Source organism: Lucilia sericata, unplaced genomic scaffold (genome assembly GCF_015586225.1).
Source record: "Lucilia sericata isolate MDLA Ls3-8-SP2 unplaced genomic scaffold, ASM1558622v1 Contig000455F_arrow, whole genome shotgun sequence".
In the NCBI taxonomy this organism is placed as follows: Eukaryota; Metazoa; Arthropoda; class Insecta; order Diptera; family Calliphoridae; genus Lucilia; species Lucilia sericata.
Window position 1 is genome coordinate 97,163 of NW_023994470.1, and position 26,208 is coordinate 123,370.

A 26,208-nucleotide genomic window follows, 5' to 3' on the forward strand; every position below is an offset into this window, starting at 1 on the left:
AATAAATAAAAAAAAAATAAGTGAAATTTTGTTCATATTTACTGTTGTGCTAATCATTAGTGCTATAAAAAAAACTATAATTTTCAAAAAAATAATAACAAAAAATTAAATAAATTTAAATAACAAAGAAAGTTTCTTTAAGAAAACCAAAAACTACGAGTATAATCAACATATGTTTAACAGTTTTTATATGGTTAGTATATAAAAAAATTTTGGGGTCTTTCAAAATGAAATGATCTATTTGTGATTTTCTTTTTATTAAAAAAAAAAATAAAAACATATTTAAATGATAAATAAACAATTTGAAAGATATCGATTCAGTTAAAACAAAACAATTTCGTTTCACAGTTTCGAGAATTTCCTTTCCAAACATATATTGAAACATCTTGTATTGCCCACAAATCGTCCATGTTTATGGCAATGTCTTCAGATCATATACAGATACCTTACAAATTTTAGTTGTGGTCCATTTGTGTGTTCCCTTCCCTCACACAATCATGTGAATAACATTACGTTCCTCAGTTTCGTTAAAAACCGAATCATCACTCTAACATTTCTGGTTCAATGCATTCCATTATATGCTCAATTGATCATCAATCCGTAATTTTGACTTTTGACAAAAATGAAAGAATTTGATCAGGATTTGATTAGAGACATTTTAGAAAAGATCATTTGTCTCATGTAAACATTTGAAGGACACTTGACCTTCTAGGTCACATCTTAAATCTATTAGAATGACTACAATCGAGTCGCCATTTTGATAACTAAAAGCGTTCGCTTAGTGCAACTAGTTAGGGACCGAATTAGCGATCATTTGTAATCGAATGAGCTTTCATTTATTCTAGAATACCGGCCTTTTCTCTACAACTTTTCTAACAATCATTTCTTGCCAACTACTCTCAATGAGGAAATACTTTCGAATTTCAAGTTTACGGATCATTACAAAGATCTTCAAGACAGTCGGGAAACTAGTGAGCTTATTCTACCAGCAACAAGTAAGTTTTTGTAGACCTTGTCTACAATAGAAGTCTAGCGTTCTAGCCAAAGGCCTCAGAAACTTTGTGTTCATTCAATAAATCTGTTTCTTTATATTTTAATATTTAATATTTCTATCTTTTCTCAAGCTTTAAGTCTTTTCTGTAGGTATGTTGAGATCTTAGAAAGATTATATTCATGCCCACGTCCTGTTTAGTTATGGTCTCTAATATACTATAGTATTAATGATCCACATTCACAGCATGATATTCCCTCTAGAGCAAGGACATGAAAGTCTCAATTGGCAGAGTTTACTAATGGGTCTTCATTGTTATTTGATTCCAAAGGTTCTATCTAGTGGTAAACCTTAACATCATAAGATGATATTTGTTGAATACATGAATTGTCCAGAGAATCTTGAGAATCGCGAAAACGGGTTCACAGCTGCCCGACTCGGACATAGACCATTTCTGTGGTACTCCAATAGAAGTATGCAAAAGACTCATTGATAACATGTTCTGAAAACTCTCTCAGGCAAGAAGGAGAAATGAGTCAACTTGTATTCAAACAAAGAAGATATGGCCAAAGCTTGAGCGCACGGACCATCTTCTGAGATATAACCGGTTCTAACTCAGCAAAATTATAGCTGTCATCACAAGGCACTGGCAATTTGGTAACCACGCAATAAGACTTGGCTTACCTTGGCTTACCGACTACTGTAGAAGCTATCAAGATGAAGAAGAACAGGAATCAATTGAACATCTTCTTTGTCACTGTTCGGCATTAGGAGACATCCGACTCCGATATCTGGGACATCGATTTCTGGAGGACACCTCTGAGTTATCTGGGATTAGAATACATAACCTAAACGCCTTCGTTAGGTGGCGGTTGGTTTGAAGAAACAAACTCCAACAGCACTGATTAGTAGCTTTTTCGAGTCCAAAACTCTTTCCCATTACGTTTTGATCCAACTCTCTCTCTCTCTCTGTCTGTCTTAATGTCCAACTCTCTGCCTCTACTACTACTATTAACCACTTAAATTCCACTTCCAATGCCTCTTTACTGTTGTCTCTTACTACAACTTCCTCTTTCCTTTTCTTCTTTTCCTTATAATATACTTACAGGTATCACAAAGGACCAGAAAGGCCCACTTGTGTATCTATTACAGCCTGAACTACAAACCAACCAACCAAGTCCGTTGTTGTCTCAAACCTCAGAATTTACAGCATTGATATCTTTGTTATATGACTCCAAAAGTTTAATTTATTGGGAAACTCTCTGGATCCTCTATATAATGGAACTCTTTCTACAGCTGGAAGTGAGGATATCACTATAGATATGTGTAGGCTTGCGGCAGAACATTTGGGCAATGAGTTATCATATCTAAAATGCTTTAAGATCTAAAGCGACAAATCACGTTTTAAAAACTCAGACTTCAAAATGTTCAGAGTCCTTTCTGTGGCCAATTCATGAATTTGTGCTAACAAAGATCCTTGCTAATTGTACTTTAAATGGCGAGATTGGTAGAATAGATCAATTGATAATGCAAACGATCATCTACTTTGCTTATGCTTTTCACTTTAGACTTCAAAATGTTCAGAGTCCTTTCTGTGGCCAATTCATGAATTTGTGCTAACAAAGATCCTTGCTAATTGTACTTTAAATGGCGAGATTGGTATAATAGATCAATTGATAATGCAAACGATCATCTACTTTGCTTATGCTTTTCACTTTAGACTTGCTTTCGTATGGAATTACAAAAAAATGTATACTTCGGTATGTATAGCGATCAGTGATCCAGAACGTGGAAGTCCAGAAGCTTGGTTCTTTTCACTGATCAACGATCATCGATTTTGTATAATGAATTATAAGGGTTTAGTCTGGTCTGTGAGTTTATGCTTTTTACTTGAGACATGTTTCCGAATGTATAGCTATCAGTTATTCAGCATGTGGATGTCCAGAAGCTTGGTTCTTTTCATTGCATGTTAATGGAATCACTGATCAACTGAAACGATCATCGATTTTGTATAATGAATGAACAGAGATTGACAGTTTAGCCAGATCTGTGAGGGTAATGGTATCATTCATTAAATGATCATCAATTTCAACTTGGTTTTTCATCATTAGATGTTGGGGATTGTCTCTTAATAATGCTTCTCCAGTGCATTGCAATAATTGATATCCCTGAATATGTTTTACTGAAGAGAATTCTTGTGGTCGGATGTATAGGTAAAGGGTACATAATAGTCGACTTAAACAAGTATAAACTTGCTAATGATTATAACGTTTTATTGAAATTAGCTTAAAAACCAAATTAATTGCAGCAATTAATTAACAAAAAGTCCAGTCAAAGCTAACATTGCAACTCTCAAAAATTCTTCAAAATTCAAAATACCAGTTTTCTTATCTTTTGAAAATTTTCACAAATTAGATAGAATCATGTATGGCTTATAAATCTACTTTTTTGTGTAAAATAATTGTCACGCTATGAATTTATGTTAACGCAAAACCAAAGAAAATAAAACTTAATACCTGGCTAAACGAAACTTAATATGAACTTGTAACTTAAAATCTCAAACATATGTCATGGTTATGTTAATACTTTAACTTGCGCCAAAACAGTTAGAATAAAAATCTGTTAAGAACTGTAACATATAGAGCCTATACTATAACTATAATTTACTAGCTGTCATTAGATTTTTATTTATTAGCGTTCCAATTGCAACGTAAGATGTTAGCCATAACTGGGGGAAAAAAGTAATCTTACCAAAAACCATGTCAAAGTTAAGTGCTATTCTATAGAACGTTAAAAATTTTACTATAGAAAGCAATATCTCTGGCATTGATTTAACACGCCTTAAGCTAAAGTTTAGAAGAAAGTAATTTCAGTTATGTACAGGCCTATGGAGTTAGTTTTATAGGCTAATAATACTTTTGGTTTATTTCTCTATTAGTGAGTAATTGATTGATAGCATCCCACTTGTTTTTTTTTTAGCAAATATAGATTTACAACGTCTTACACTAACATTATCTCTTTGTAGCTGCTGCTGCCATTAGTAAAATTGATCTAATTTTATGTTGAAATTAAGAAAAAAACAAAAATCTTTGTTCCGCCAACAATTAACACAATCTTGAACTGACCATAACGTTTAACTGTTATAAAGCTATATAGATAGATTCATCTTCATCAACATTATTATGATTTCGAGTATGGTGGCGAGAAATTTTTGCTTCGTTGAAGAATTACACAAGACATGCAAGCTTCTGTTATGAAGAAGAAATCCAAAAAAGAAAGAAAACAAAAATACTTTTTTTTTCGAACATAAAAAGAAAATAAATAAAAATTATAAATAAATTGTGTGCAAAAAAATAATAAATAATAAATAATAAATAAAAGAAACGTTATATAAATATTTGTTAAAAAATAATAACAAATTTATGTAGAAATTAAAAAATTTATAAACAACAATATGGGGTATTTTGTTTAAACAAATGGGCTTTAAAATAGGATCCAGGTTGTTCCAAAGTGAGGAAATTTATCTTTGCAACATAATGTTGCAAGACTTTATCATGTAACATATATGAAAAATGGTAGATTTCTTTCTTAAATTTCCATTACCGATTATAGACATCTACTTTAACTTATCTCAAAAATATTTGGAACCCTATATGAAGGAAAACTCTACCAGATATCGGTCTCAACAATTCAAATTTTAGTCTACTTTTTCGCTTTAAACTAAGACTTGTTTGATTTTAGACTTCTATTAAGACAAACGATCATCCTTCTCTTTGTATTTTACTGAAGATCAAAATGGAAGCCAAACAATTCTACTGATCAATACACTACTTTTCTGATAATGTTTCAGAAAACTCCAGGAATATTTATTTAGTAACTATTGCTATTTCGCTAAATGAAAAGTCCAGCCATCGATCTTTAAAACTAAACCTTCATATTCTTAAAAAAGTAATTGAAGATAATTAGTTTACTTACATCAATTGCTCCTCAATTCAGGCTTCAACTGATCTAATTGGCTTTGAAGATTCTCAATCGATCTTTGAAGATTCTCAATACTACTCTGCTTGAACGAAACTACAGATTCAAATGAACTGAAATAGGAAGCAGTATACAGAGATCGGAGTTTCAATAAACAAGAGCCAAGAAAACAAAATTTTATTATAAATTTTGTATTGATGGCATCTTTGCCACTTTAATCAGTTATAGCAAGTGATCATACACTTTGTCGTTGCTTCACAATTTGTAATAAACTACAGGTCCAAACCAAAACAGATCAACAGAAACGATCATCGATTTTCTATAAAGAATTAGATTGATAGTTTAGTCTGAACTGTGAGTGTAATAGAATCATTCAATAATTGATCATCAATTTCAACATGGCTTGTCGAACTTATTGTGAAACTTTAAAATTAAACGATCGCAACTAATTGTTAAGAATACAATGCATTGACAGAGATTGATAATTTGGTTTAAATAGTGAAACTATGGAATCATTGATCAATTGAAACAAACGATCATCAACTCCGCCTTTGCTTCTTAATCGGCTTTTTCCTAAAGCTTCGACTAGACACGGAAATAATGTTCGATCATCTATGTTGTTCCTACTTTTCACTTTGGGCTTTCGAATGGAATTCGTCATAAATTGCCACACCATTCTATAGCGATCAGTGATCCAGCACGCTTGGCTCAACATTGGTTATTTTCATTTCATGTAGATGCAACGATCATCGATTTCGTATAACGAATTAATAATTTAGTCTGAACTGTAATGGAATCATTCATCAATTGATCAGCAATTTCAACTTGGTTTTTCAGTCATTCTCAAGAGATCTTACTAATGCTTGTCGATCATAGTGTGACTTTTCAAAATTACACAATCGTAAGTAATTTTTAAGAAGACAATGCATCGGCAGAGATTGACAGCTTTGCTTAGAAAGTGAAATCAAAGATCAATTGAAGCAACGATCATCGCATCGCCTTTGCTTCTTAATCGGTTTTTTACTAAAGCTCCAAATGGATGTTTGTGAATCATTGATTGACAATATGCTAGTGCAAGTCTGTGATCCTCCAAGTATTTGTCAAGAAGATAATGGATCAACTAACGTTTAAAATCCGCATCTTCTTCTTAGTCAGAATCTTAGTGCGGCTCCGATAGGACATCGATATTAAATGCCCCATTTATGGATTTGCAATTGTCAAAAAGTAAATGGATGATGATCTTAGTGTAAAATTTCAATTGAAATGATCATTGACTTTCTGATCCAGAAAGTAAGTATCAAGAAGACAAAGCTTCAGCGAGGATTGAAAATTTAGTTTGGATTTTGAAGAAAACGATCATTAATATCTTTTTGGGTTCTTAATAGGGATCGTACTAAGTATTCAATCACAATAAAATTCCGATTTAAGGGATCTCTGGTGGACATCGCAATAAATGTACTATTAAAGGGATCTCTGGTTAATGCTTAATGATCTTATAGTGACGATATCGGTACGTTAAAATTTAGTGATTTGAAATTGTCAAAAAGTAAAGGCATGTTGATCTTAGTGTAAACTTTCTATTGAAACGATCATTGACTTTCTGATCCAGAAAGTATGTATCAATAAGACAATGCATTAGCTAGGATTGAAAGTTTAGTTTGGATTCTGTAGTGATGGAATCATAGGACTATTGATCATTTGAAGAAAACGATCATTGACTTCTTCTTGGGTTCTTAATAGGGATCGTACTAAAGATTCAAGAGGGCATCGCAACAAATTTTCAATTTAAGGGATCTCTGGTTAACAAGAAGATAATGCTTAATGATCTTATAGTGACGATATCTTTATATCATCTTGAGTACGTTAAAACCAATGTTAATTAAAAACTACTAGTAATGTCAGTTGGATCTTCAGATATTGAAAAAGTTAATAACATTTCCATCATCATAAAATTGATTAAAGAGAAAAATTTCCACAACTTGATCAACAAAGTTTTCATTAAAACATCCGCAGATTCAAATAACCAATGACGATTAGAGACAAATTCCATCATCATCAGCAACAATCTCACATAAATATAATATATTAATTTGATGTTTTTAATTTAATGTTCTGCAGATAGAAGATCTTAAATATGGTCCACAATCTTACACACTAAATAGTAAAATTATCATTAAAATAAATTGCTTTTTAGCCAAAATTACTGCAAAAATATCTGTGTTAAATCAATCAAAGTCACATACGTAGACACTTATTATTATTGAATAATAATATGGAATTTTTGTTTAGTTTTTCTTTTTATTGTTGCAAAAATTACTGTCTCAATGCTGGATGTGGTTGTGGCAATAATGTGATGTGTTATTGTGAGCTTTAGGCCATTACATTACAAACTTGATAATGTAATCATGTCTTAAATATGATCATGTGTAAGCTCAAGCTTCTGCTGTTGTAACTATATGTTTAAAGATTTATATTTTTAGATGTTTTTTTGTGGTTTACATATTAATAATAGTTTGGAATCATTACCACCAGCAAGCATCCTGTCTTTGTGGCATAGACTTTCTATTAAGATTCTTTTTTATCTAGAGTATAGACTTAGTTTTCATAATAACACTAGTTTCTATAGTAAATGTTGCAAAAGTTGCAGATGTTTGCTTTAAATCAAATATTCCATAAATAATTGACGTTTATCCAGGAACGAGTATGTAAATATATTTTTTTGTTGTTTGTTGTTCTTTGGCTTGGTTAAAAAGGAAAATCATTTAGCTCCACTAACCTAGTTTTTGTGCTTAAGAATAGTATATAGCTACACCTTAAAAACGATTTAAAATTGATTTATGTGTGTTTTGGAATGTTTTTGAAATGATTTAGAAAATCTTCTATTGTATTTCATGTTTGTTTGTTTGACATATCAAACCGCTATTTGTTGTATATATAGTTAATGTCATTGTCTTTCTAATATATAAGATATCACTGTTCACATGCTGACACCTCGTAATTGACAAGTTTTTTCAGACATGAAGTAATGATGCCAAAGAATTGTTAGAATGTTAAAGTTTCTCATATCGAATATGACTATTTGTGTTATAATCTGACCTTGAAGGTATGACAAAAGGTCAAATCGAAAAACGAACTTCTTACTTAATTCATAAGGAAGTTGTCTCTAAAATAGACAACCCGATTTCCTCCTTCAAACTTTGTAGCATTGAATTTCCTGCAACTTACTTAATTTTTCACAATCTTATCCACCACTCCACTGCATTTCATTAACACATACATCTCTTACTAGGAAATAGTATTTCTTAATTTGAAGTCTAACATTATTTTCTTATCAATTTAGGAAATCTGTCATATTTTATGCAATTTGACTAGCGTATCATCATTATTACATTACATTTTAAAAGCCACATTTTCAGATTAAATCAGAGCAATTCCTGTGTCCCCCTATATGGTTAAACTAAATTTTGCACTATTCCAACTACATAGACTACGACGGTATAAGCTGTGTCAACTTGCTACATTTAACAAACAAAATTTTTTTTAAAAACCAAATATATATGTTACAGGATGTTCATTCAGAAACCCATTGGAGATTTTGTAAAAATTGTTTTTTTATTTATATCGCAATGCAAAATGTTTGAATATCATATATGGATGGTAAATGTTAAAAATGTAATTTATTTTATTTAAGTAATAAATAAATAATAAATGAAGGCATAATAATGTATTCATTAAAATTAAGTTTTTTAAACAACAACATCACTTAAATGTTAAGATAAAGATTATAATTTAGTAATGACACTGGGTAACAGAAAGAACATTTTGTAAAAAGTTAATTTTTCAATAAACATTTAAGTTAGACTAGACTATAGACTAGACTATAGACTAGACTATAGACTAGCCTATAGACTAGATTATAGACTAGGCTATGGACTAGACTATAAACTATAGACTAGACTATAGACTAGACTATAGACTAGACTATAGAATAGACTATAGAATATACTATAGAATAGACTATAGAATAGACTATAGACTAGACTATAGACTAGACTACAGACTAGACTATAGACTAGACTAGAGACTAGACTATAGACTAGACTATAGACTAGACTATAGACTAGACTATAGACTAGACTATAGACTAGACTATAGACTAGACTATAGACTAGACTATAGACTAGACTATAGACTAGACTATAGACTAGACTATAGACTAGACTATAGACTAGACTATAGACTAGACTATAGACTAGACTATAGACTAGACTATAGACTAGACTATAGACTAGACTATAGACTAGACTATAGACTAGACTATAGACTAGACTATAGACTAGACTATAGACTAGACTATAGACTAGACTATAGACTAGACTATAGACTAGACTATAGACTAGACTATAGACTAGACTATAGACTAGACTATAGACTAGACTATAGACTAGACTATAGACTAGACTATAGACTAGACTATAGACTAGACTATAGACTAGACTATAGACTAGACTATAGACTAGACTATAGACTAGACTATAGACTAGACTATAGACTAGACTATAGACTAGACTATAGACTAGACTATAGACTAGACTATAGACTAGACTATAGACTAGACTATAGACTAGACTATAGACTAGACTATAGACTAGACTATAGACTAGACTATAGACTAGACTATAGACTAGACTATAGACTAGACTATAGACTAGACTATAGACTAGACTATAGACTAGACTATAGACTAGACTATAGACTAGACTATAGACTAGACTATAGACTAGACTATAGACTAGACTATAGACTAGACTATAGACTAGACTATAGACTAGACTATAGACTAGACTATAGACTAGACTATAGACTAGTCTATAGACTAGACTATAGACTAGACTATAGACTAGACTATAGACTAGACTATAGACTAGACTATAGACTAGACTATAGACTAGACTAAAGACTAGACTAAAGACTAGACTATAGACTAGACTATAGACTAGACTATAGACTAGACTATAGACTAGATTATAGACTAGACTATAGACTAGACTATAGACTAGACTATAGACTAGACTATAGACTAGACTATAGACTAGACTATAGACTAGACTATAGACTAGACTATAGACTAGACTATAGACTAGACTATAGACTAGACTATAGACTAGACTATAGACTAGACTATAGACTAGACTATAGACTAGACTATAGACTAGACTATAGACTAGACTATAGACTAGACTATAGACTAGACTATAGACTAGACTATAGACTAGACTATAGACTAGACTATAGACTAGATTATAGACTAGACTATAGACTAGACTATAGACTAGACTATAGACTAGACTATAGACTAGACTATAGACTAGACTATAGACTAGACTATAGACTAGACTATAGACTAGACTATAGACTAGACTATAGACTAGACTATAGACTAGACTATAGACTAGACTAGACTATAGACTAGACTATAGACTAGACGGTAGACTAGACTATATTCTATTCTAGTTCAGTTCTACTTCAGTTCTAGTTCAGTTCTAGGTCAGTTCTAGTTCAGTTCTACTTCAGTTCTAGTTCAGTTCTAGGTCAGCTTTAGTTCAGTTCTAGTTCAGTTCTAGTTCAGTTCTAGTTCAGTTCTAGTTCAGTTCTAGTTCAGTTCTAGTTCAGTTCTAGTTCAGTTCTAGTTCAGTTCTAGTTCAGTTCTAGTTCAGTTCTAGTTCAGTTCTAGTTCAGTTCTAGTTCAGTTCTAGTTCAGTTCTAGTTCAGTTCTAGTTCAGTTCTAGTTCAGTTCTAGTTCAGTTCTAGTTCAGTTCTAGTTCAGTTCTAGTTCAGTTCTAGTTCAGTTCTAGTTCAGTTCTAGTTCAGTTCTAGTTCAGTTCTAGTTCAGTTCTAGTTCAGTTCTAGTTCAGTTCTAGTTCAGTTCTAGTTCAGTTCTAGTTCAGTTCTAGTTCAGTTCTAGTTCAGTTCAGTTCTAGTTCAGTTCTAGTTCAGTTCTAGTTCAGTTCTAGTTCAGTTCTAGTTCAGTTCTAGTTCAGTTCTAGTTCAGTTCTAGTTCAGTTCTAGTTCAGTTCTAGTTCAGTTCTAGTTCAGTTCTAGTTCAGTTCTAGTTCAGTTCTAGTTCAGTTCTAGTTCAGTTCTAGTTCAGTTCTAGTTCAGTTCTAGTTCAGTTCTAGTTCAGTTCTAGTTCAGTTCTAGTTCAGTTCTAGTTCAGTTCTAGTTCAGTTCTAGTTCAGTTCTAGTACAGTAGACTAGACTTTTGTCCTTCCTATAATCAAGTTCGCACCAAAAATCGATTTCTTTCTTTTTCTGTCAACTAGTGTTCAAACTTGATTATATATGTATATTCACTTATCTTCTCTACTTAATTTTATGTGTGAAAAAACCTCAAAAGATTATCATAAATCTAAAATGCATTAAGATGCAACCAACCAATCAACAAACAAATGTCAAAATGACATTAAACCACCCTGACCTACATAAAAAACAACAAAATTATTTATAAAGAATTTTGTTGTATGAATTTTTTAGTAAGCTGATTATGATGAAAAAAGTGTTTGATAATTATTTTAATTTTCTAACATGCAACCGCAGCAGAGGCAACAACAAACAGAGAAGAAGAGGAAAAAAATAAACACTTAAAAATAAATTGTGTTTAATTACTCTTGATTTTCTTGGTAGTTAAATGCAACCGTAAAAAAATAAACATTCACCCAGTTGGCGGTATCTGAACATAATTTTGTTTATTTGGCTAAGAGATGCCTTTTTTAACCAGTTTTCCCAAAAGGAGTAAAACCAACACTAGCACAAAAAAAAACGCTCCAGTTTTCAGGTGTACCATGTTGTTGGTGAAGCCAAAAAAAAAAATTGTCGTAACAAATGTGAATTTTGTTCATTTGTATGTTTTCACATGTTTGGCATTGATGCTGGCTAAAGATTGTAAGCAGTGCCACTGCTCAATGCAGTGTGTAGCAGTGCTTTTTGTTTTTTCTTTTTCAGTTTTCACGATCACTCACCTTTTATTTGAGTTTTTTTTAGGTTTTTTTGCAACTTAATTTTTATAACACTTTTTTTTTTGCTACTCTGTATTTTTTAAAGAGTGTGGCCTGTCCTCTCGCTTAGCTGGAGTTTTTAAATAATATTTTTCCAGCAGTAGTTAGTGTGGAGTTGTTGGTGTTAAATTGCAGATTATTATTACTATTTATTTCTTTCTTTTTAAACATATTTAGTTTTTCTTCTTGTGTCTACCATCTACACTGACCATTTTCCATTTGTTATGGCTTCATCATCAAGTGTCATTGATATTGACTGATTCGATCAATGATCCCTTGTTGAAAAATTTAACGCCAGTTGTGGGTTTTGTATTAATCTTTTACCATTAGATATTTATAACTTTGTATTTCTTTATGGTCTGGCTTTATCTGGCTGCGTTTATCTTAAAATTGTGGTAAGTATTATACTGCAGCTAATTACATGGTGTAAAGTAAATAAACAGCCAATAACATATCTTACAATTTGAGTAATTTGTTGCCTTCTATGTACAATGTTGAAAACTTTGGAAAATTTTGAAAAGAGCTCTTTTTTGGTTTCTTTTTCAACATTAAAAATTTTTATAGTTTTTTTTTATCATTCTAAGTCATTAAAAACTTTTCGTTTGTTTTACAAATACTAAATATTGTTTATTAATCTTAAGTAGCAGTAATTTTTTAATAGACATCGACTTAATAAAAAATCTCATTAATTTTATAATTACATGTCGAAAGCATAAAAATTCTTTTTATGTTTTTATTCAAAAAATTTCCATTTGATTAAGCGCCTTTAAAATGATTAAAACTACATAAATATTTTTGTTGGTCATAAAAACTTCATAAGTAACACTTGTTTTCTTAAAAATTCAGAATTTTATAGATTTGACTTTAATTCAGAGAATAAATAAAATTATCATACAAATTAATGACTAAGTTATAGTTCAGTTAGAAGAATAACTATAGTCTCAGCTACATAAAGTTATAAAGTCTTAATTGAAGACCTAAATATTTGTCGTCTCAAATATATACTGATCCATAATTGGCTTCAGACTGATCTACGAACTTATAGTCTGTATAAACTGATCTACAGGTCTATTCTAGTTTCGTTATAGTTCAGTTCCAGGTTCAGTTCTAGTTCAGTTCTAGTTCAGTTCTAGTTGAGTTCTAGTTGAGTTCTAGTTGAGTTCTAGTTGAGTTCTAGTTGAGTTCTAGTTGAGTTCTAGTTGAGTTCTAGTTGAGTTCTAGTTGAGTTCTAGTTGAGTTCTAGTTGAGTTCTAGTTCAGTTCTAGTTCAGTTCTAGTTCAGTTCTAGTTCAGTTCTAGTTCAGTTCTAGTTCAGTTCTAGTTCAGTTCTAGTTCAGTTCTAGTTCAGTTCTAGTTCAGTTCTAGTTCAGTTCTAGTTCAGTTCTAGTTCAGTTCTAGTTCAGTTCTAGTTCAGTTCTAGTTCAGTTCTAGTTCAGTTCAGTTCTAGTTCAGTTCTAGTTCAGTTCTAGTTCAGTTCTAGTTCAGTTCTAGTTCAGTTCTAGTTCAGTTCTAGTTCAGTTCTAGTTGAGTTCTAGTTGAGTTCTAGTTGAGTTCTAGTTGAGTTCTAGTTGAGTTCTAGTTGAGTTCTAGTTGAGTTCTAGTTCAGTTCTAGTTCAGTTCTAGTTGAGTTCTAGTTGAGTTCTAGTTCAGTTCTAGTTCAGTTCTAGTTCAGTTCTAGTTCAGTTTTAGTTCAGTTCTAGTTCAGTTCTAGTTCAGTTCTAGTTCAGTTCTAGTTCAGTTCTAGTTCAGTTCTAGTTCAGTTCTAGTTCAATTCTAGTTCAGTTCTAGTTCAGTTCTAGTTCAGTTCTAGTTCAGTTCTAGTTCAGTTCTAGTTCAGTTCTAGTTCAGTTCTAGTTCAGTTCTAGTTCAGTTCTAGTTCAGTTCTACTTCAGTTCTACTTCAGTTCTAGTTCAATTCTAGTTCAGTTCTAGTTCAGTTCTAGTTCAGTTCTAGTTCAGTTCTAGTTCAGTTCTAGTTCAGTTCTAGTTCAGTTCTAGTTCAGTTCTAGTTCAGTTCTAGTTCAGTTCTAGTTCAGTTCTAGTTCAGTTCTAGTTCAGTTCTAGTTCAGTTCTAGTTCAGTTCTAGTTCAGTTCTAGTTCAGTTCTAGTTCAGTTCTAGTTCAGTTCTAGTTCAGTTCTAGTTCAGTTCTAGTTCAGTTCTAGTTCAGTTCTAGTTCAGTTCTAGTTCAGTTCTAGTTCAGTTCTAGTTCAGTTCTAGTTCAGTTCTAGTTCAGTTCCAGTTCAGTTCTTGTTCAGTTCTTGTTCAGTTCTTGTTCAGTTCTTGTTCAGTTTTTGTTCAGTTCTTGTTCAGTTCTTGTTCAGTTCTTGTTCAGTTCTTGTTCAGTTCTTGTTCAGTTCTAGTTCAGTTTTAGTTCTATAGACTAGACTAAAGACTAGATTCTAGACGAAACTTTATTCTTGACTATAGACTTGACTCTAGTCCAATTTACAGACTAGACTATAGCCCAGATTATAGACTAGACTATACTCCAGACTATAGCCCATATTAAAGACTAGACTATTAGCCATACTATGGTTTAGACTACAGTCCGGACTATATTCCATATTACAATCAATGCTATAGATTAGACTACAGTTTAAGCTATTATCCAGACTATAGTTTTATTTATTTTTGTTTTAATTACTTTCCTGCCTAAGAATTATTCATTTTATTACTGCAGTTCTCCTAAAAATATATTTAAATAAAATCTAAAATTGTTGATGGCTAAACTGTTTTTTACACCAACATAAAATATATTTGCTTAAACTCAAATTATGATTCCCATAACCTAATTTTATTTACAATATTTTATTTAATCAAACAACCGCTTCTTCTAAAGAAAATTTTAAGATTAGTTTTATATGTAAAGAAGAAACTGACCAAAGGAAATCATTAAAGAAATTTAAAGACAACCTGTTAAAACTTTCGTAATAATTTGTATCACATTTTATTCAACAAACACTAAAATTATAAGATAAATAAACCACTCTATTGAATAAATCAAAAAGTATATTCTGGTTAGAAAACATTTAGAGGCTTTCCGTCACATCACGTTTTTTTTTATTTAGTCAGTTTGTCATAAATTTAAAAAAACCAGAACTTATTTAATAATCCTTATTTTATATTATTTTCTATTTTATAAAAAAATTAGCTCAATAGCATAAATTTCATTTCCTTTCGTGTAAGAGGAATATTTTGAGGTCTGTTGCCAGCTCAAAATAAAGATTTCTTTAGAATTATATCCATATGTTAGAAACTTTTACCATTTATAGGTTTTGTAAGAGCTAAAGAATTAAAAATATTTTACACCATTTTAAAACATCTTGTAGCTATCGCAATGTTGACAGTCGTTCGGTCGGTTTATAAAAACTAAAGTTTTCATTTGATTTTTGTCATAATAACCTCAATTCGTCGCAGCACACTCAGACACACACTCATATTCTAGATGACGATCAACTTTTTCCTCCTCTCTAGATTTTGACCCAATTTTGTTATGTTGTTTTCTTATGAGTAGCAACTTATTTATTATATTTCCTCCTCTCCTACTTGGGCATTGTGTGCAAGAAGAGTTAAACAAGCAAATGTAAAGAAAATGAAATAATCTTCTTAAAGAACTTGACTAAAGTTTGTAATTCTTCTTCATTTATGTAATTACCCGGTAGGTTATGAAGAGAGGTTAATATAAAAGAAGCTACTCGCATTAACTCTATACTCTACCTCACATGACACCAGTAGTTTGTAAGGTAACTAGTGCTTTATATAACTAGACTAAATTACATTTAATATCCCACTGCAACTAACTCAAATGAACTTCAAGATAACTCTAATACACGGCCGACCTCAAGGTTGGCCCTGGAAACTGTTGGGCTTATTTAATAACCATGTTTTAGAGAGTGTTTAAGCTTTTAGAGCCTCGTCTTTTACGTTATTGGTCATGTGTGCATATTTCTCTTAGTATGAAGTTAAGATGAGTGTGTGGTTTAAACTTGTTTAGACTTAAGAAGTGTAATAATAGAGTCTGACATGTTTTCGTTAACTAATTGCACTTCTGAAGATTATGATCTTGAAGCTAAAGCTAAATCCATTTGGTTTGCAATACTTACAAACACTCATCGATACGTATACTAATAAAATATCATTCATAATGACGAAGATTCAAATTCGGTGGGACTTAAATTCCCAAGAAAAATAGATTTTCATTAGAAAAAACTTATATCGGCCGTATTTCCCTTAATAACGCTCCATTCGACAAAATAAAGAAAATCTGTGATCACTCTTATTTTCCATTAAAAATGGATTTTTATATGGAAAAACTAAAATCGGCTGTAGATCCTTAAATAACGCTCCAACCGACAAAATAAAGAAAATCTGTGATCACACATATTTTCCATGAAAAATGGATTTTTATATAGAAAAACTAAAAACGGCTGTAGATCCTTAAATAACGCTCCAATCGACAAAATAAAGAAAATCTGTGATCACTCATATTTCCATGAAAAATGGATTTTTATATGAAAAATCTAAAATCGTCTGTAGATCCTTATATAACGCTCCAATCGACTAAATAAAGAAAATCTGTAATCACTCATATTTTCCATGAAAAATGGATTTTTATATGGAAAAACTAAAAACGGCTGTAGATCCTTAAATAACGCTTCAATTGACTAAATAAAGAAAATCTGTGATCACTCTTTTTTTCTATGAAAAATGGATTTTTATATGAAAAAACTAAAATCGGTCGTAGACCCTTAAATAACGCTCCAATCGACAAAATAAAGAAAATCAGTGATCACTCATATTTTCCATTCAAAATGGATTTTTATATAGAAAAACTAAAAACGGCTGTAGATCCTTAAATAACGCTCCAATCGACAAAATAAAGAAAATCTGTGATCACTCACATTTTCCATGAAAAATGGATTTTTATATGAAAAACTAAAAACGACTGTAGATCCTTAAATAATGCTCCAATCGACAAAATAAAGAAAATCTGTGATCACTCATATTTTCCATGAAAAATGGATTTTTATATAGAAAAATTAAAAACGACTGTAGATCCTTAAATAACGCTCCAATCGACAAAATGAAGAAAATCTGTGATCACTGATATTTTCCATGAAAAATGGATTTTTATATAGAAAAACTAAAATCGGCTGTAGATCCTTAAATAACGCTCCAATCGACAAAATAAAGAAAATCTGTGATCACTCATATTTTCCACGAAAAATGGATTTTTATATAGAAAAACTAAAATCGGCTGTAGATCCTTAAATAACGCTCCAATCGACAAAATAAAGAAAATCTGTGATCACTCATATTTTCCATGAAAAATGGATTTTTATATAGAAAAACTAAAAACGGCTGTAGATCCTTAAATAACGCTCCAATCGACAAAATAAAGAAAATCTGTGATCACTGATATTTTCCATGAAAAATGGATTTTTATATAGAAAAACTAAAATCGGCTGTAGATCCTTAAATAACGCTCCAATCGACAAAATATAGAAAATCTGTGATCACTGATATTTTCCATGAAAAATGGATTTTTATATAGAAAACCTAAAATCGGCTGTAGATCCTTAAATAACGCTCCAATCGACAAAATAAAGAAAATCTGTGATCACTCATATTTTCCATGAAAAATGGATTTTTATATAGAAAAACTAAAATCGGCTGTAGATCCTTAAATAACGCTCCAATCGACAAAATAAAGAAAATCTGTGATCACTGATATTTTCCATGAAAAATGGATTTTTATATAGAAAAACTAAAAACGGCTGTAGATCCTTAAATAACGCTCCAATCGACAAAATATAGAAAATCTGTGATCACTGATATTTTCCATGAAAAATGGATTTTTATATAGAAAAACTGAAATCGGCTGTAGATCCTTAAATAACGCTCCAATCGACAAAATAAAGAAAATCTGTGATCACTGATATTTTCCATGAAAAATGGATTTTTATATAGAAAAACTGAAATCGGCTGTAGATTCTTAAATAACGCTCCAATCGCCAAAATAAAGAAAATCTGTGATCACTCATATTTTCCATGAAAAATGGATTTTTATATAGAAAAACTAAAAACGGCTGTAGATCCTTAAATAATGCTCCAATCGACAAAATAAAGAAAATCTGTGATCACTCATATTTTCCATGAAAAATGGTTTTTTATATAGAAAAACTAAAAACGGCTGTAGATCCTTAAATAACGCTCCAATCGACAAAATAAAGAAAATATGTGATCACTCATATTTTCCATGAAAAATGGATTTTTATATGAAAAACTAAAAACGGCTGTAGATCCTTAAATAACGCTCCAATCGACAAAATAAAGAAAATCTGTGATCACTCATATTTTCCATGAAAAATGGATTTTTATATGGAAAACCTAAAATCGGCTGTAGATCCTTAAATAACGCTCCAATCGACAAAATAAAAAAAATCTGTGATCACTCATATTTTCCATGAAAAATGGATTTTTATATAGAAAAACTAAAAACGGCTGTAGACCCTTAAATAACGCTCCAATCGACAAAATAAAGAAAATCTGTGATCACTCATATTTTCCATGAAAAATGGATTTTTATATGGAAAACCTAAAATCGGCTGTAGATCCTTAAATAACGCTCCAATCAACAAAATAAAGAAAATCTGTGATCACTTATATTTTCCATGACAAATGAATTTTTATATGAAAAACTAAAAATGGCTGTAAATCCTTAAATAACGCTCCAATCGACTAAATAAAGAAATAACGCTCCAATCGACAAAATAAAGAAAATCTGTGATCACTTATATTTTCCATGAAAAATGGATTTTTATATGAAAAACTAAAAACGGCTGTAGATCCTTAAATAACGCTCCAATCGACTAAATAAAGAAAATCTGTGATCACTCATATTTTCCATGAAAAATGGATTTTTATATGGAAAACCTAAAATCGGCTGTAGATCCTTAAATAACGCTCCAATCGACTAAATAAAGAAAATCTGTGATCACTCATATTTTCCATGAAAAATGGATTTTTAAAATCGGCTGTAGATCCTTAAATAACGCTCCAATCGACTAAATAAAGAAAATCTGTGATCACTCATATTTTCCATGAAAAATGGATTTTTATATGAAAAACTAAAAACGGCTGTAGATCCTTAAATAACGCTCCAATCGACAAAATAAAGAAAATCTGTGATCACTCATATTTTCCATGAAAAATGGATTTTTATATAGAAAAACTAAAAACGGCTGTAGATCCTTAAATAACGCTCCAATCGACAAAATAAAGAAAATCTGTAATCATTCATATTTTCCATGAAAAATGGATTTTTATATAGAAAAACTAAAAACGGCTGTAGATCCTTAAATAACGCTCCAATCGACAAAATAAAGAAAATCTGTGATCACTCATATTTTCCATGAAAAATATTTTTATAAGGATAAACTAAAATCGGCTGTAGATCCTTAAATAACGCTCCAATCGACAAAATAAAGAAAATCTGTGATCACTCATATTTTCCATTAAAAATGGATTTTTATAAGGATAAACTAAAATCGGCTGTAGATCCTTAAATAACGCTCCAATCGACAAAATAAAGGAAATCTGTGATCACTCACATTTTCCATGAAAAATGGATTTTGTAGATCCTTAAATAACGCTCCAATCGACAAAATAAAGAAAATCTGTGATCACTCATATTTTCCATGAAAAATATTTTTATAAGGATAAACTAAAATCGGCTGTAGATCCTTAAATAACGCTCCAATCGACAAAATAAAGAAAATCTGTGATCACTCATATTTTCCATGAAAAATGGATTTTTATATGGAAAAACTAAAAACGGCTGTAGATCCTTAAATAACGTTCTAAACGACAAAATAAAGAAAATCTGTGATCACTCATATTTTCCATGAAAAATGGATTTTTATAAGGATAAACTAAAATCGGCTGTAGATCCTTAAATAACGCTCCAATCGACAAAATAAGGAAAACTGTGATCACTTATATTTTCCATGAAAAATGGATTTTTATATGAAAAAACTAAAATCGGCTGTAGATCCTTAAATAACGCTCCAATCGACTAAATAATGAAAATCTGTGATCACTAATATTTTCCATGAAAAATGGATTTTTATATGAAAAACATAAAATCGGCTGTAGATCCTTAAATAACGCTTCAATCGACAATCTAAAGAAAATCTGTGATCACTCATATTTTCCATGAGAAATGGATTTTTATATGGAAAACATAAAATCGGCTGTAGATCCTTAAATAACGGTGCAATCGACAAAATAAAGAAAATCTGTGATCACTGATATTTTCCATGAAAAATGGATTTTTATATAAAAAACATAAAATCGGCTGTAGATCCTTAAATAACGCTCTAAACGACAAAATAAAGATAATCTGTGATCACTCATATTTTCATTGAAAAGTGGTTTTTTATAAGTAAAAACTAATATGGCCTGTAGATCCTTAAATAACGCTCCAATCGACTAAAATAAAGAAAATCTGTGATCACTTATATTTTCCATGAAAAATGGATTTTTATATGAAAAACTAAAAACGGCTGTAGATCCTTAAATAACGCTCCAATCGACTAAATAAAGAAAATCTGTGATCACTCATATTTTCCATGAAAAATGGATTTTTATATGGAAAACCTAAAATCGGCTGTAGATCCTTAAATAACGCTCCAATCGACTAAATAAAGAAAATCTGTGATCACTCATATTTTCCATGAAAAATGGATTTTTATATAGAAAAACTAAAAACGGCTGTAGATCCTTAAATAACGCTCCAATCGACTAAATAAAGAAAATCTGTGATCACTCATATTTTCCATGACAAATGGATTTTTATATGAAAAACTAAAAACGACTGTAGATCCTTAAATATCGCTCCAATCGACTAAATAAAGAAAATCTGTGATCACTCATATTTTCCATGAAAAATGGATTTTTATATGAAAAACTAAAAACGGCTGTAGATCCTTAAATAACGCTCCAATCGACAAAATAAAGAAAATCTGTGATCACTCATATTTTCCCTGAAAAATGGATTTTTATATGAAAAACTAAAAACGACTGTAGATCCTTAAATAACGCTCCAATCGACAAAATAAAGAAAATCTGTGATCTCTCATATTTTCCATGAAAAATGGATTTTTATATAGAAAAACTAAAAACGGCTGTAGATCCTTAAATAACGCTCCAATCGACAAAATAAAGAAAATCTGTGATCACTCATATTTTCCATGAAAAATGGATTTTTATATGAAAAACTAAAAACGGCTGTAGATCCTTAAATAACGCTCCAATCGCCAAAATAAAGAAAATCTGTGATCACTCATATTTTTCATGAAAAATGTTTTTTTATATAGAGAAACTAAAAACGGCTGTAGATCCTTAAATAACGCTCCAATCGACAAAATAAAGAAAATCTGTGATCACACATATTTTCCATGAAAAATGGATTTTTATATGAAAAAACTAAAATCGGCTGTAGATCCTTAAATACCGCTCTAAACGACAAAATAAAGATAATCTGTGATCACTCATATTTTCCATGAAAAATGGATTTTAATATGAAAAAACTAAAAGCGGCTGTAGATCCTTTAATAACGCTCTAATCGACAAAATAAAGAAAATCTGTGATCACTGATATTTTCCATGAAAAATGGATTTTTATATGAAAAAACTAAAATCGGTCGTAGATCCTTAAATAACACTCCAATCGACAAAATAAAGAAAATCTGTGATCACTTACATTTACCATGAAAAATGGATTTTTATATGAAAAAACTAAAATCCTTAAATAACGCTCCAATCGACAAAATAAAGAAAATCTGTGATCACTTATATTTTCCATGAAAAATGGAGTTTTATATGAAAAAACTAAAATCGGCTGTAGATCCTTAAATACCGCTCTAAACGACAAAATAAAGATAATCTGTGATCACTCATATTTTCCATGAAAAATGGATTTTAATATGAAAAAACTAAAAGCGGCTGTAGATCCTTTAATAACGCTCTAATCGACAAAATAAAGAAAATCTGTGATCACTCATATTTTCCATGAAAAATGGATTTTTATATGAGAAAACTAAAATCGGCTGTAGATCCTTAAATAACGCTCCAATCGACAAAATAAAGAAAATCTGTGATCACTTATATTTTCCATGAAAAATGGATTTTTATATGGAAAAACCAAAATCGGCTGTAGATCCTTAAATAACGCTCTAAACGACAAAATAAAGAAAATCTGTGATCACTTATATTTTTTATGAAAAATGGATTTTTATATGGAAAAACTAAAATCGGCTCTGGATTATTAATTAACGCTCTAAACGACAAAATAAAGAAAATTTGTGATCATTACGATCCAATTGAGAAATTTGCAAACATATGCGATCACTTTAATTTCCTATATAAACCATTTTAAACATGCAACCGAATAAAATGTTTCTTCATCAAAATTCCTCCAAACCCCAAAAAATCTAGTTTAGAGAGAAAAAAAATGCATTTAACACGCATTCATTTGTAAATTTCCATATAATTATCAAATAATTTCAAGATGCAAACAGCATTTTATAAAAATGTATATTACAACAAAACTTATAAAGATTTCAATTTCATTAAAATACCACAAAACAGACAACATTAGCAATGAATGGATGTGACAAAGTTGTGCGAATTTTTCGATCAAGTTTGGTTTTTTTGCCGACCAACATACATCTAATGGCGTAAAAACTGAAATTGTACATTGAAATGGATGAAGTGAAATAAAAAAATTCATTTAGTAATAATTTATTATGAAACGTAGAAGAAAGAAATTTCATTATCTATGTTAAACGATCAATTTACTTTCTATAAGACATCATCATCATCATCAGTAGTAGTAGTGGCGGTGACATGATACACTCGTCTTATTTTAAGTGACTTGAAGATTTTTAATGAAATGTTATAAAAATAAAGCTTTTGGCAGGTTTTTTTGATTTACATTGCTTTTAAACAAATTATTTAATTGTAATGATGTATGTTTTTACTTTTTTGATTGAATCAAGTTTCTTTTAAAAAAAAACTTTATTAATTTGTTTACAGATTTGTTTAAATACGACTTAATAATTAAAATTTGTTTCCAGCTGTGTCAACAATATTTGTTATATTTCAATCTGTGCATACATGGACTATCCCACTTTTTCTTCTGGATTTGACCTAGCTCATGTACCAAAACTGTTTTCCCAAAATCTATTTAATGTTCTGGCCTGTAACCGTCGGTTTTAGACAAGTGTTTTATGGCTATTAAATTTTTTATGTTAAATTAGTTTTTTTTTATAGTTTATGGTTAACTTTAGTATGCGTACTAACGTTTAGTTGGACAATGTATTTTACATGACCTCATTCAATGTCAAACTTAAACGATAACTTTAAGATTATGTACGTCATAAAAGTTATTGAGATTTTTTTAAATTGCTTTTAGCATCTACATGTTGTAAAAATTAATTGAAAAATTTAAATGAAATTTCTCTAAATTAAATTTGAAAAAAAAAATGAAAGATGACTAGACTATAGTCTAGACTATAATTTAGTTAATACTTAGTTGAGTCTATAGTCTGGACTATAGTCTAGTCTATTGTCTGGACAATAGTCTAGTCTTTTTAGGACTTTGTCTAGTATATATATAGTCTGGTGTATAGTCTGTACTATAGTCTGGACTATAGTCTCTACTATAGTCTGGTGTATAGTCTCTACTATAGTCTGGACTATAGTCTATAGTCTTGTCTATAGTCTGGACTATAGTCTAGTCAATAGTCTTGTGTATAGTCTGTACTATAGTCTGGACTATAGTCTAGTCTATAGTCTATACTATAGTCTGGTGTATAGTCTATACTATAGTCTGGTGTATAGTCTATACTATAGTCTGGTGTATAGTCTAGATTATAGTATTGTCTATAGTCTGGACTATAGTTTTGTCTATAGTCTGGACTATAATCTAGTCTATAGTCTGGACTATAGTCTAGTCAATAGTCTGGACTATAGTCTAGTCAATAGTCTGGACTATAGTCTAGTCAATAGTCTGGACTATAGTCTAGTCAATAGTCTGGACTATAGTCTAGTCAATAGTCTGGACTATAGTCTAGTCAATAGTCTGGACTATAGTCTAGTCAATAGTCTGGACTATAGTCTAGTCAATAGTCTGGACTATAGTCTTGTCTATAGTCTGGACTATAGTCTTGTCTATAGTCTGGACTATAGTCTTGTCTATAGTCTGGACTATAGTTTTGTCTATAGTTTGGACTATAATCTAGTCTATAGTCTGGAATATAGTCTAGTCAATAGTCTGGACTATAGTCTAGTCAATAGTATGGACTATAGTCTAGTCAGACTTTTTAGTCTAGTCTTTTTGAGGACTGTTGTCTAGTCTATAGTCCACTCTATAGTCTGGATTATAATCTAGTCTATAGTCTGGACTATAATCTAGTCTATAGTCTGTACTATAATCTAGTCTATAGTCTGGACTATATTCTAATCTATAGTCTGGACTACAGTCTTGTCTATAGTCTGGGCTATAATCTAGTCTATATTCTAGTCTATAGTCTGGACTATAGTCTACTCTATAGTCTGGACTATAGTCTACTCTATAGTATGGACTGTAGTCTACTCTAAAGTCTGGATTATAGTCTACTCTATAGTCTGGACTATAGTCTACTCTATAGTCTGGACTATAGTCTGCTCTATAGTCTGGACTATAGTCTACTCTATAGTATACTCTATAGTATAGACTATAGTCTACTCTATAGTGTGGACTATAGTCCACTCTATAGTCTGGACTATAATCTAGTCTATAGTCTGGATTATAATCTAGTCTATAGTCTGGACTATATTCTAATCTATAGTCTGGACTACAGTCTTGTCTATAGTCTGGGCTATAATCTAGTCTATATTCTGGACTATGGTCTAGTCTATAGTCTGGACTATAGTCTGTCTATAGTCTAGTCTCTAATCAGGGCTATAGCATAGACTCTAGTAAGGACTATAGCCTAGTCTTTAGTCAGGACTATAGTCTGGACTATTTTCTAGTCTATAGTCAGGACTATAGTCTAGTCTACAGCCTGGACTATAGTGTGGACAATATTCTGGGCTATTTTTCTAGTTTATAGTCAAGACTTTAGTCTACTCTACAGTCTGGATTATAGTATAGTATTTCATGGACTATAGTCTACTTTATATTCTGGAATATAGTCTAGGCTATATTCTGAATTATTGTGTACTTTTTATTCTGATTATAGCCTAGACAATAGTCTGGGTACTCATTATCTTACACATTTCTTAAAAGTAAAAAATTATAACATTTCCTTCCTTTCTTCTAGATCTAAAAACACCCTACACCACACTATGGGCAATACAATTACTAATCGTGGTAAATCACGAAATTCCTCCAGCTATACACCTTCCATATTCAATAAAAGTTCACTACAACGTCAACGCAAATCGGCTAAACATCAAGACTATGAGCTACGTTCAAAAACACTACCGGCACGCAATCGCAATATATTAAATGATGACACAGAAAATGATTTACAAACCTCAACAGCTAAAACTTTACCCACACATAAACCACAATTGCAATCAACACCACCCACGCCTCCACCACCAAATGGCGAAACATCAAGAGTACTATTTTTGCTATATTTAATACATCGTACTTGGAATGTTATTACCGATAACAAGAGTAAAAGGTTGTAAAGATTTGATTTATTTTTTTCTGTTAATTAAAATAATTAAAATTTTTCTTTGTTTCGTTCTTTTCTAGTTCACATGGCAAAGTTTCTAAGAAACCCTCAAATCATGATTCATTTTATGAAACTGAAAGTAATTTTTCATTATCCATGACCGAGTTGTATGGTGCTGGTGGTTCACAGTGTTGTTCTCAGCGCTCGGTTTGCAGTTGTAGTTCGTGCTATAATGATACTACGGTTGATCAGAATGTTTATAATTCAATAGATGAGCAGTTTTCTCAAGACTCTATTAGTGAGAAAATGGATTGTGATATTAAAAGGTAAGTCCTTTTATAATTGTTATACTATAAATCTTAAATTATATAGGAGAAATCTAATTTAAAGGCCTGATAAAGAATGTTATTTATATATATATTTTAGACAAAGTTGTCTTCTATTTACAAGTC

At 30.8% G+C, this 26,208-nt stretch overlaps 1 protein-coding gene across 1 annotated transcript; it reads left to right on the forward strand.

Moving 5' to 3' along the window:
• LOC119605031 lies at positions 1-26,144 on the forward strand. Its single transcript, XM_037957971.1, has 4 exons — positions 1-193; positions 25,394-25,762; positions 25,837-26,082; positions 26,129-26,144. The coding sequence occupies exons 2-4, from the start codon at positions 25,419-25,421 to the stop codon at positions 26,142-26,144; spliced, it is 606 nt and encodes a 201-aa protein (XP_037813899.1). The 5' UTR covers positions 1-193; positions 25,394-25,418.
• Positions 26,145-26,208: the final 64 nt, after the last annotated feature.

What these genes read in the sequence shown, in the direction of transcription:
- LOC119605031 (XM_037957971.1), top strand. Translation starts at nt 25,419, where the DNA reads ATGGGCAATACAATTACTAATCGTGGTAAATCACGAAATTCCTCCAGC. An exon ending in ACCGATAACAAGAGTAAAAG is followed by an intron (nt 25,763 to 25,836) that starts GTTGTAAAGATT and finishes GTTCTTTTCTAG; the next exon opens with TTCACATGGCAAAGTTTCTA.